At 45.9% G+C, this 13,980-nt stretch overlaps 1 protein-coding gene across 1 annotated transcript in view; it reads right to left on the reverse strand.

Moving 5' to 3' along the window:
- Positions 1-13,394, reverse strand: part of LOC138789158 (uncharacterized) — a 50,461-nt gene extending 37,067 nt beyond the window's left edge. Inside the window, exon 1 of the mRNA XM_069967762.1 lies at positions 13,319-13,394. Coding sequence (XP_069823863.1) covers positions 13,319-13,394 — 76 coding nt within the window. The remainder of the gene's footprint in view (positions 1-13,318) is intronic.
- Between the last annotated feature and the right edge of the window lie 586 nt (positions 13,395-13,980).

Consider the following 13,980-nt stretch of genomic DNA (forward strand, 5'->3'; position numbering starts at 1 on the left):
GGGGGGGGGCTGATGTGCTGGATGTTATACTGGGGGGGGGGGCGATGTGCTGGATGTTATACTTGGGGGGGGGCTGGTGTGCTGGATGTTATACTGGGGGGGGGCTGGTGTGCTGGATGTTATACTGGGGGGGGGGGCTGATGTGCTGGATGTTATACTGGGGGGGGGGGGGCTGGGTGCTGGATGTTTTACGGGGGGGGGGGATCTGATGTGCTGGATGTTATACTGGGGGGGGGTGATGTGCTGGATGTTTATACGGGGGGGGGGGGCTGATGTGTGGATGTTATACGGGGGGGGGGGGCTGATGTGCTGGATGTTATACTGGGGGGGGGGTGCTTGATGTGCTGGATGTTATACGGGGGGGGCTGATGTGCTGGATGTTATACGGGGGGGGGGGCCTGATGTGCTGGATGTTATACGGGGGGGGGGGCTGATGTGCTGTATGTTATACGGGGGGGGGGGGGCTGATGTGCTGGATGTTATACGGGGGGGGGGGGGCTGATGTGCTGGATGTTATACGGGGGGGGGGGGGGGGCTGATGTGCTGGATCTTATACCGGGGGGGGGTGATGCTGATGTGGGATGCTTATAACGGGGGGGGGGGGCTGATGTGCTGGATGTTATACTGGGGGGGGGCTGGTGTGCTGGATGTTATACTGGGGGGGGGGGCTGATGTGCTGGATGTTATACGGGGGGGGGGGCTGATGTGCTGGATGTTATACGGGGGGGGGGGGGCTGATGTGCTGGATGTTATACTGGGGGGGGGGGCTGATGTGCTGGATGTTATACGGGGGGGGGGGCTGATGTGCTGGATGTTATACGGGGGGGGGGGGGGGCTGATGTGCTGGATGTTATACGGGGGGGGGCTGATGTGCTGGATGTATACGGGGGGGGGGGCTGATGTGCTGGATGTTATACGGGGGGGGGGGGGGGCTGATGTGCTGGATGTTATACGGGGGGGGGGCTGATGTGCTGGATGTTATACGGGGGGGGGGGGGGGGCTGATGTGGTGGATGTTATACGGGGGGGGGGCTGATGTGCTGGATGTTATACGGGGGGGGGCTGATGTGCTGGGATGTTATACGGGGGGGGGCTGGTGGCTGGATGTTATACGGGGGGGGGGCTGATGTGCTGGATGTTATACGGGGGGGGGGCTGATGTGCTGGATGTTATACGGGGGGGGGGCTGATGTGCTGGATGTATACTGGGGGGGGGCTGGTGTGCTGGATGTTATACGGGGGGGGGCTGATGGCTGGATGTTATACTGGGGGGGCTGGTGTGCTGGATGTTATACGGGGGGGGGGCTGATGTGCTGGATGTTTATACTGGGGGGGGGGCTGGTGTGCTGGATGTTATACGGGGGGGGGCTGGTGCGCTGGATGTTATACGGGGGGGGGGGGCTGATGTGCTGGATGTTATACTGGGGGGGGGGCTGATGTGCTGGATGTTATACGGGGGGGGGGCCTATATGAGCATGGCTTTGTGTGATAGACCCCCCCCCCCCCCCCCCCCCCCCCCCCCCCCAGATGTTGGTATTTTTTTCCGGCGGCTTTTCTCTCATTGTTCGATAAAAAATTCTTGAATCTCGTCGAGAATGGCAAAAATCCCAGTATGTTAGGAATAAACACGACAAACACTGCACTATAGAGGAAAGGGGGGGGGGGGAAAGCAAAATGTCCCCCCCCTCCCCCCCCCCCCCCCCAAATGTGTCATCTACCCACCTCCTCCTCATGACAGCAAACACGTACGTTGCAGGGGTTCCCCAGTGAGATCCCAAGATCGTTGATCCTGTCATGTGGTCAGGTCAGACCTGCAGAGGTATAAATGGGTCAGGATACTCGAGTCCCCTGAACACCGCAACGTCTCGCTCTGTCCCGAGGACCATGCTGAAAGAAAGACCTCTATGTATATAGATGAGGGTGTCTGCTCCACCAGGATCCCCCCCAAATCACAGCTCCTCCAGGATCCCCCAAATCACAGCTCCTCCTCCAGGATCCCCCCAAATCACAGCTCCTCCAGGATCCCCCCAAATCACAGCTCCTCCTCCTCCAGGATCCCCCCAAATCACAGCTCCTCCTCCTCCAGGATCCCCCAAATCACAGCTCCTCCTCCTCCAGGATCCCCCAAATCACAGCTCCTCCTCCAGGATCCCCCAAATCACAGCTCCTCCTCCAGGATCCCCCCAAATCACAGCTCCTCCAGGATCCCCCCAAATCACAGCTCCTCCTCCTCCAGGATCCCCCAAATCACAGCTCCTCCAGGATCCCCATAGATCACTGCTCATCCTCCAGGATCCCCCAAATCACAGCTCCCCCAGGATCCCCCCAAATCACAGCTCCTCCTCCTCCAGGATCCCCCCAAATCACAGCTCCTCCTCCTCCTCCAGGATCCCCACAGATCACAGCTCCTCCTCCTCTAGGATCCCCACAGATCACAGCTCCTCCTCCTCCAGGATCCCCACTGATCACAGCTCCTCCTCCTCCTCCAGGATCCCCACAAATCACAGCTCCTCCTCCTCCTCCAGGATCCCCACAAATCACAGCTCCTCCTCCTCCAGGATCCCCACAAATCACAGCTCCTCCTCCTCTAGGATCCCCACTAATCACAGCTCCTCCTCCTCCAGGATCCCCACTAATCACAGCTCCTCCTCCTCCTCCAGGATCCCCACAAATCACAGCTCCTCCTCCTCCTCCAGGATCCCCACAAATCACAGCTCCTCCTCCTCCTCCAGGATCCCCACAAATCACAGCTCCTCCTCCTCCAGGATCCCCACAAATCACAGCTCCTCCTCCTCTAGGATCCCCACTAATCACAGCTCCTCCTCCTCCAGGATCCCCACTAATCACAGCTCCTCCTCATCCTCCAGGATCCCCACTAATCACAGCTCCTCCTCCTCCTCCAGGATCCCCACAAATCACAGCTCCTCCTCCTCCTCCAGGATCCCCACAAATCACAGCTCCTCCTCCTCCTCCAGGATCCCCACAAATCACAGCTCCTCCTCCTCCTCCAGGATCCCCACAAATCACAGCTCTTCTTCCTCCTCCAGGATCCCCACAAATCACAGCTCTTCTTCCTCCAGGATCCCTATAGATCGTAGCTACTATTCCTTTAGGATCCTTATAGATCAAAGCTTATCCTCCCCTCAAGGATCAGCATAGGTTACAGATTTTTCTCCTCCTCCAGGATCCTCATAGCTCCTCCTCTTTAGAGTCTTAGTGAATTACAGCTCATCTTCCCCCAGGATCCCCATAGATCACAGATAGTATTGTATATGTGTCCTATTTTATTTATAGGGATATTCAGGATAATAGAGTGTTGAAAAGTTGCTGGGGACGATCATGAATATAAAAAATAACATACTCACCCACCTCGTTCCCTCAGGACTTCCTCTAAAATGTCTGTCAGTCCCCCACTGAACACTCTGGCTGCTACTTCACATAGTCATACAGTTCAGCGAGAGGCTGTAAGACATTGCAGGGTGAGTGCTGAGGGAGCGAGGTGGGTGAGTATGTGTTACTTTTTATATTGATCGTAGTCCCCAGCAACAATTAAACAGAAAATCCACTGCTAAGAGATGTGCAGCAGTATAATCACTGTAATACACATGAATAAACATACAATAACATACATTGTACACAATATACACATATCATACATGCACAATGCTCACAGGGCACACATCTATACTTACCTTTCATGAAGAGCAGGGGGCAGTTATATAGATGATGGATGGGGCAGGCAGGGGGCAGGGACCCTCACAGATTGTAGCCCCTCCCACAGGACCCTCACAGATTGTAGCCCCTCCCACAGGACCCTCACAGATTGTAGCCCCTCCCACAGGACCCTCACAGATTGTAGCCCCTCCCACAGGACCCTCACAGATTGTAGCCCCTCCTCCTCTTAAAGTCTCCTAGAGCCCAGGAACCCCACATATCTCTTATCTTCTCCTGTAGATCTGTACACAGATGCCTCATACTCACCATGACCTCCTCTTCCTCCCCATAGACCCTGTGTCCTCCCACAATCCTCTGCTTGGAGGGATGTGAGGCTCTGCTCATCCTGGGCAGCCTGGTTCATGAATATGATTATATTTATGCAGTGCAGGTTTCTGTATAAGAGGGAGCAGGTATATAGCTGTGTATACAGGGGGTGGATGTGGCTCTGCTATTGGTTAGTGGCCCGGAGTTGCACGTTGTGGTAATATATACTGCAGGACACTTTATAATAGGCCTGTGAGCGAGATAATGGACGACACCCGGCGAGTAAACACTGAGGTCACAATACATTCCTTACTTAATAATCTGTGAGGGTGTACTTATCCGGCCCCGGCCGCCCGCCCGGCAGGAGATTTAAGGTCTTTGCTGTTGTTTGTTTTCAACCAAGACGCATTTATATGAGACCAAAACCGCAGTGCTGCCAGCTGTCTGCCCATCCCCAGCCGGTTCCATCTGGACTGCTACACCCCCCTGCCAAGAGGGGCACCATGGCATGAGGATACTGTAGGACCAACCCCCCCCCACCCCCCCACCATGGACAGGACGGGCTGTCATCTGAGGGGGCTATTGTATAATGATCCGAGGCAATAAACTAATCACTGTGCCCTGTCACAGAAGTGGTCACCATCCCCAGAGGTCTACAGTAGATGAAGGGTTAATGTCAACATCTCCTACAGTATAAGAGATGAGTGCAGGGAGGGGATAGAGAGCACTGTGCAGCTGTAACTGTATGACCGCACAGTTCTCTCTATGATCATAGAGATGGGTGCAGGGAGGGGATAGAGAGGACTGTGCAGCTGTAACTGTATGACCGCACAGTTCTCTCTATGATCATAGAGATGGGTGCAGGGAGGGGATAGAGAGGACTGTGCAGCTGTAACTGTATGACCGCACAGTTCTCTCTATATGATCAGGCAGCACATTCTTGAATGTTCTGTCTGATTAGGAGGAGATCAGAGGGTCAGCACAGGATCAGTTGTTCCCATCTCGGGGCAGACTTGAGGCTGTATGGCCAAACTAAGTTCTGACCCTGTTTTGTCATGTGACGTTGTGACAGCCCCTCCCCCGGTATGACATAATTGCTATATACCCTGTGATACCATTGTTATCCTGCTATATCTGCTCTCTCGGGGCTGATATTACTATATACCTGTGATACCATTGTTATCCTGCTATATCTGCTCTCTCAGGGCTGATATTACTATATACCTGTGATACCATTGTTATCCTGCTATATCTGCTCTCTCAGGGCTGATATTACTATATACCCTGTGATACCATTGTTATCCTGCTATATCTGGTGTCTCAGGGCTGATATTACTATATACCTGTGATACCATTGTTATCCTGCTATATCTGGTGTCTCAGGGCTGATATTACTATATGCCTGTGATACCATTGTTATCCTGCTATATCTGGTGTCTCAGGGCTGATATTACTATATACCTGTGATACCATTGTTATCCTGCTATATCTGGTGTCTCAGGGCTGATATTACTATATACCTGTGATACCATTGTTATCCTGCTATATCTGCTCTCTCAGGGCTGATATTACTATATACCTGTGATACCATTGTTATCCTGCTATATCTGGTGTCTCAGGGCTGATATTACTATATACCCCCTGATACCATTGTTATCCTGCTATATCTGCTCTCTCAGGGCTGATATTACTATATACCTGTGATACCATTGTTATCCTGCTATATCTGGTGTCTCAGGGCTGATATTACTATATACCCCCTGATACCATTGTTATCCTGCTATATCTGGTGTCTCAGGGCTGATATTACTATCTACCTGTGATACCATGTTATCCTGCTATATCTGGTCTCAGGGCTGATATTACTATATACCTGTGATACCATTGTTATCCCTGCTATATCTGGTGTCTCAGGGCTGATTTTACTATATACCTGTGATACCATTGTTATCCTGCTATATCTGCTCTCTCGGGGCTGATATTACTATATACCTGTGATACCATTGTTATCCTGCTATATCTGGTGTCTCTGGGCTGATATTACTATATACCTGTGATACCATTGTTATCCTGCTATATCTGGTGTCTCTCAGGGCTGATATTACTATATACCCTGTGTACCCATTGTTATCCTGCTATATCTGGTGTCTCAGGGCTGATATTACTATATACCCCTGATACCATTGTTTATCCTGCTATATCTGGTCTCTCAGGGCTGATATTACTATATACCTGTGATACCATTGTTATCCTGCTATATCTGGTGTCTCAGGGCTGATATTACTATATACCTGTTGATACCATTGTATCCTGCTATATCTTGGTGTCTCAGGGCTGATTTTACTATATACCTGTGATACCATTGTTATCCTGCTATATCTGCTCTCTCGGGGCTGATATTACTATATACCTGTGATACCATTGTTATCCTGCTATATCTGGTTGTCTCAGGGCTGATATTACTATATACCCTGTGATACCATTGTTATCCTGCTATATCTGCTCTCTCGGGGCTTATATTACTATATACCTGTGATACCATTGTTATCCTGCTATATCTGGTGTCTCAGGGCTGATATTACTATATACCTGTGATACCATTGTTATCCTGCTATATCTGCTCTCTCAGGGCTGATATTACTATATACCTGTGGTACCATTGTTATCCTGCTATATCTGGTGTCTCTCAGGGCTGATATTACTATATACCCCCTGATACCATTGTTATCCTGCTATATCTGGTGTCTCAGGGCTGATATTACTATATACCTGTGATACCATTGTTATCCTGCTATATCTGCTCTCTCAGGGCTGATATTACTATATACCTGTGATACCATTGTTATCCTGCTATATCTGGTGTCTCAGGGCTGATATTACTATATACCTGTGATACCATTGTTATCCTGCTATATCTGGTGTCTCAGGGCTGATTTTACTATATACCTGTGATACCATTGTTATCCTGCTATATCTGCTCTCTCGGGGCTGATATTACTATATACCTGTGATACCATTGTTATCCTGCTATATCTGGTGTCTCAGGGCTGATATTACTATATACCCCCTGATACCATTGTTATCCTGCTATATCTGCTCTCTCAGGGCTGATATTACTATATACCCCCTGATACCATTGTTATCCTGCTATATCTGGTGTCTCAGGGCTGATATTACTATATACCTGTGATACCATTGTTATCCTGCTATATCTGGTGTCTAAGGGCTGATATTACTATATACCTGTGATACCATTGTTATCCTGCTATATCTGGTGTCTCAGGGCTGATATTACTATATACCCTGTGATACCATTGTTATCCTGCTATATCTGGTGTCTCAGGGCTGATATTACTATATACCTGTGATACCATTGTTATCCTGCTATATCTGGCGTCTCAGGGCTGATATTACTATATACCTGTGATACCATTGTTATCCTGCTATATCTGGTCTCTCAGGGCTGATATTACTATATACCTGTGATACCATTGTTATCCTGCTATATCTGCTCTCTCAGGGCTGATATTACTATATACCTGTGATACCATTGTTATCCTGCTATATCTGCTCTCTCGGGGCTGATATTACTATATACCCTGTGATACCATTGTTATCCTGCTATATCTGGTGTCTCAGGGCTGATATTACTATATACCTGTAATACCATTGTTATCCTGCTATATCTGGTGTCTCTCAGGGCTGATATTACTATATACCTGTGATACGATTGTTATCCTGCTATATCTGGTGTCTCAGGGCTGATATTACTATATACCCCCTGATACCATTGTTATCCTGCTATATCTGGTCTCTCAGGGCTGATATTACTATATACCTGTGATACCATTGTTATCCTGCTATATCTGGTGTCTCAGGGCTGATATTACTATATACCTGTGATACCATTGTTATCCTGCTATATCTGGTCTCTCAGGGCTGATATTACTATATACCTGTGATACCATTGTTATCCTGCTATATCTGGTGTCTCAGGGCTGATATTACTATATACCTGTGATACCATTGTTATCCTGCTATATCTGGTGTCTCAGGGCTGATATTACTATATACCCTGTGATACCATTGTTATCCTGCTATATCTGGTGTCTCAGGGCTGATATTACTATATACCTGTAATACCATTGTTATCCTGCTATATCTGGTGTCTCTCAGGGCTGATATTACTATATACCTGTGATACCATTGTTATCCTGCTATATCTGGTGTCTCAGGGCTGATATTACTATATACCCCTGATACCATTGTTATCCTGCTATATCTGGTCTCTCAGGGCTGATATTACTATATACCTGTGATACCATTGTTATCCTGCTATATCTGGTGTCTCAGGGCTGATATTACTATATACCCCTGATACCATTGTTATCCTGCTATATCTGGTCTCTCAGGGCTGATATTACTATATACCTGTGATACCATTGTTATCCTGCTATATCTGGTGTCTCAGGGCTGATATTACTATATACCTGTGATACCATTGTTATCCTGCTATATCTGGTGTCTCAGGGTTGATATTACTATATACCTGTGATACCATTGTTATCCTGCTATATCTGGTCTCTCAGGGCTGATATTACTATATACCTGTAATACCATTGTTATCCTGCTATATCTGCTCTCTCAGGGCTGATATTACTATATACCTGTGATACCATTGTTATCCTGCTATATCTGGTGTCTCAGGGCTGATATTACTATATACCTGTGATACCATTGTTATCCTGCTATATCTGCTCTCTCAGGGCTGATATTACTATATACCTGTGATACCATTGTTATCCTGCTATATCTGGTCTCTCAGGGCTGATATTACTATATACCTGTGATACCATTGTTATCCTGCTATATCTGCTCTCTCAGGGCTGATATTACTATATACCTGTGATACCATTGTTATCCTGCTATATCTGGTGTCTCAGGGCTGATATTACTATATACCTGTGATACCATTGTTATCCTGCTATATCTGGTGTCTCAGGGCTGATATTTCTATATACCTGTGATACCATTGTTATCCTGCTATATCTGCTCTCTCAGGGCTGATATTACTATATACCTGTGATACCATTGTTATCCTGCTATATCTGGTGTCTCAGGGCTGATATTACTATATACCTGTGATACCATTGTTATCCTGCTATATCTGCTCTCTCAGGGCTGATATTACTATATACCTGTGATACCATTGTTATCCTGCTATATCTGGTGTCTCAGGGCTGATATTACTATATACCTGTGATACCATTGTTATCCTGCTATATCTGGTGTCTCAGGGCTGATATTACTATATACCCCTGATACCATTGTTATCCTGCTATATCTGCTCTCTCAGGGCTGATATTACTATATACCCCCTGATACCATTGTTATCCTGCTATATCTGGTGTCTCAGGGCTGATATTACTATATACCTGTGATACCATTGTTATCCTGCTATATCTGGTGTCTCAGGGCTGATATTACTATATACCTGTGATACCATTGTTATCCTGCTATATCTGGTGTCTCTCAGGGCTGATATTACTATATACCCTGTGATACCATTGTTATCCTGCTATATCTGCTCTCTCAGGGCTGATATTACTATATACCCCCTGATACCATTGTTATCCTGCTATATCTGGTGTCTCAGGGCTGATATTACTATATACCTGTAATACCATTGTTATCCTGCTATATCTGGTGTCTCTCAGGGCTGATATTACTATATACCTGTGATACGATTGTTATCCTGCTATATCTGGTGTCTCAGGGCTGATATTACTATATACCCCCTGATACCATTGTTATCCTGCTATATCTGGTCTCTCAGGGCTGATATTACTATATACCTGTGATACCATTGTTATCCTGCTATATCTGGTGTCTCAGGGCTGATATTACTATATACCTGTGATACCATTGTTATCCTGCTATATCTGGTCTCTCAGGGCTGATATTACTATATACCTGTGATACCATTGTTATCCTGCTATATCTGGTGTCTCAGGGCTGATATTACTATATACCTGTGATACCATTGTTATCCTGCTATATCTGGTGTCTCAGGGCTGATATTACTATATACCCTGTGATACCATTGTTATCCTGCTATATCTGGTGTCTCAGGGCTGATATTACTATATACCTGTAATACCATTGTTATCCTGCTATATCTGGTGTCTCTCAGGGCTGATATTACTATATACCTGTGATACGATTGTTATCCTGCTATATCTGGTGTCTCAGGGCTGATATTACTATATACCCCCTGATACCATTGTTATCCTGCTATATCTGGTGTCTCAGGGCTGATATTACTATATACCTGTGATACCATTGTTATCCTGCTATATCTGGTGTCTCAGGGCTGATATTACTATATACCCCCTGATACCATTGTTATCCTGCTATATCTGCTCTCTCAGGGCTGATATTACTATATACCTGTGATACCATTGTTATCCTGCTATATCTGGTGTCTCAGGGCTGATATTACTATATACCTGTGATACCATTGTTATCCTGCTATATCTGGTGTCTCAGGGTTGATATTACTATATACCTGTGATACCATTGTTATCCTGCTATATCTGGTCTCTCAGGGCTGATATTACTATATACCTGTAATACCATTGTTATCCTGCTATATCTGCTCTCTCAGGGCTGATATTACTATATACCTGTGATACCATTGTTATCCTGCTATATCTGGTGTCTCAGGGCTGATATTACTATATACCTGTGATACCATTGTTATCCTGCTATATCTGCTCTCTCAGGGCTGATATTACTATATACCTGTGATACCATTGTTATCCTGCTATATCTGGTCTCTCAGGGCTGATATTACTATATACCTGTGATACCATTGTTATCCTGCTATATCTGCTCTCTCAGGGCTGATATTACTATATACCTGTGATACCATTGTTATCCTGCTATATCTGGTGTCTCAGGGCTGATATTACTATATACCTGTGATACCATTGTTATCCTGCTATATCTGGTGTCTCAGGGCTGATATTACTATATACCTGTGATACCATTGTTATCCTGCTATATCTGGTCTCTCAGGGCTGATATTACTATATACCTGTGATACCATTGTTATCCTGCTATATCTGGTGTCTCAGGGCTGATATTACTATATACCTGTGATACCATTGTTATCCTGCTATATCTGCTCTCTCAGGGCTGATATTACTATATACCTGTGATACCATTGTTATCCTGCTATATCTGGTGTCTCAGGGCTGATATTACTATATACCCCTGATACCATTGTTATCCTGCTATATCTGGCTGATATATCCTCTGTGTCGTCCATGATTATCTCTTCCATTCTCCAGTGTTTCTGGGACACAGATAATGAGGTGACAGACCCGGTATATATATATACTCACGTAGACTGTAATGTCAGCTCACGCTCACCAGCTGCTGTTATGTGTGATCTTTATTGGTGATCTCCGCGGCTCCCCTGACACGTATCATCCCCATCCAGACACTCCAGAATGGTGGCGGTGTATAGAGATGTCAGCGGGATAATGATGGCCGCCTCCTCCTCCCCCCGGAGGTGTCTCATCTGCCTCTATACCTCGTCCTCCATCACAGATCCCTCCACATCATAGATCTCGCTCTCTCTGAACTTCTCTTATCATCTTAAAGGGCACGGACAGCAAGTAATTGCTGCTAAAGAAACCGTACGAGACAATAATGTATACTTATTTATGTATTTTTTTATTCATTTTGGACAATTAGTTTGTTTTATAATAATTTTTTTAAAGCTTCTACATGGAGACTACTTCCTGATCGGTCTCCCTCACTTCCTGTCATGTGATTCAGCACAGCAGAGAGATTTACTTTACAGCAGCACTTCTCAAATTTTTTTTACTGGGGCCTCGCCCGACAGGCCTCGCTATCTGTAGTGAAAGTCCATTTAAAAGCTAAAAATAATGCTAGGCCTTTCAGCCGTCTCCTAAGCTCTGTATACTAATAAATTACGTACAAAATAAATCAATAATGTTGCTAAAATAAAGATTTCTGCAAAAAGCAAAAGGAGTGTGCAGAATATAGTTACTTAGTGAAAACTGTCTCCCCGGCTGGGCCTCCCCAACAACTAGGGGGCGCCTCACAGCCTCTGTGTGTGACCATAGAGAGGAGGAGGGGGGAGCTCTGACAGATCGCTGCACCCCAGCATTGTGGCTGCCCGAAAGAGGAGACACAGGGAGCATCCCCCAATTCCTCTCCCCCTCCTCAGCCCTCTGATATATATATATATATATATATATATATATATATATATATATATATATATATATATTATATATATATTACACAAACACAGGAACATATGTAATACTGACCGGCAGCTCCTATACACTATACAGGGTTATTATATACAGGAACATATGTAATACTGACCGGCAGCTCCTATACACTATACAGGGTTATTATATACAGGAACATATGTAATACTGACCGGCAGCTCCTATACACTATACAGGGTTATTATATACAGGAACATATGTAATACTGACCGGCAGCTCCTATACACTATACAGGGTTATTATATACAGGAACATATGTAATACTGACCGGCAGCTCCTATATACTATACAGGGTTATTATATACAGGAACATATGTAATACTGACCGGCAGCTCCTATATACTATACAGGGTTATTATATACAGGAACATATGTAATACTGACCGGCAGCTCCTATATACTATACAGGGTTATTATATACAGGAACATATGTAATACTGACCGGCAGCTCCTATACACTATACAGGGTTATTATATACAGGAACATATGTAATACTGACCGGCAGCTCCTATACACTATACAGGGTTATTATATACAGGAACATACAGTGGGGAAAAAAAGTATTTAGTCAGTCACCAATAGTGCAAGTTCCACCACATAAAAGATGAGAAGCGTCTGTAATTCTGTAATTGACCCCATATTAGACCTCAACTATGAGAGACAAAATGAGAAAACAAATTGTCACATTGTCTGATTTTGTAAGAATTTATTAGCAAATTATGGTGGAAAATAAGTATTTGGTCAGCAACAAAATTTCCTCTCAATCCTTTGTTCTATCTCCTTTGTTGGCAATGACAGAGGTCAGACGTTTTCTGTAAGTTCTCACAAGGTTGGCACACACTGTTGGTATGTTGGCCCATTCCTCCATGCAGATCTCCTCTAGAGCAGTGATGTTTTGGGGCTGTCGCTTGGCAACACGGACTTTCCACTCCCTCCAAAGGTTTTCTATAGGGTTGAGATGTGGAGACTGGCTCGGCCACTCCAGGACCTAGAAATGCTTCTTACCAAGCCGCTCCTTGGTTGCCCTGGCGGTGTGCTTTGGATCATTGTCATGTTGGAATACCCAGCAGCCACATTTCATCTTCAAGGTTTGCACTCGCGATCTCCCGATACATGGCCCCATTCATTCTTTCATGTACCCGGATCAGTCGTCCTGGCCCCTTTGCAGAGAAACAGCCCCAAAGCCTGATGTCCCCCCCCCCCCCCCCCCCCCCCCATGCTTTACAGTAGCTATGGTGTTTGATGGATGCAACTCAGTATTCTTTTTCCTCCAAACACGACAAGTTGTGTTTCTAGCAAACAGTTCCACTTTGGTTTCATCAGACCATAGGACATTCTCCCAATACTCTTCTGGATCATCCAAATGCTCTCTAGCAAACTTCAGACGGCCCGGCCATGTACTGGCTTAAGCAGTGGGACCTGTCTGGTACTGCAGGATCTGAGTCCCTGGCACTGGCGTAGTGTCTTACTGATGGTAGGCTTTGTTACATTGGTCCCAGCTCTCTGCACTTCATTCACTAGGTCCCCCCGTGGGGTTCTGGGATTTTTGCTCACCGTTCTTGTGATCATTTTGACCCCACGGGGTGAGATTTTGTGTGGAGCCCCAGATGGAGGGAGATTATCAGTGGTCTTGTATGTCTTCCATTTTCTAATTATTGCTCCCACAG

The sequence above is a fragment of the Dendropsophus ebraccatus genome, chromosome 4, assembly GCF_027789765.1.
Source record: "Dendropsophus ebraccatus isolate aDenEbr1 chromosome 4, aDenEbr1.pat, whole genome shotgun sequence".
Classification (NCBI taxonomy): Eukaryota; Metazoa; Chordata; class Amphibia; order Anura; family Hylidae; genus Dendropsophus; species Dendropsophus ebraccatus.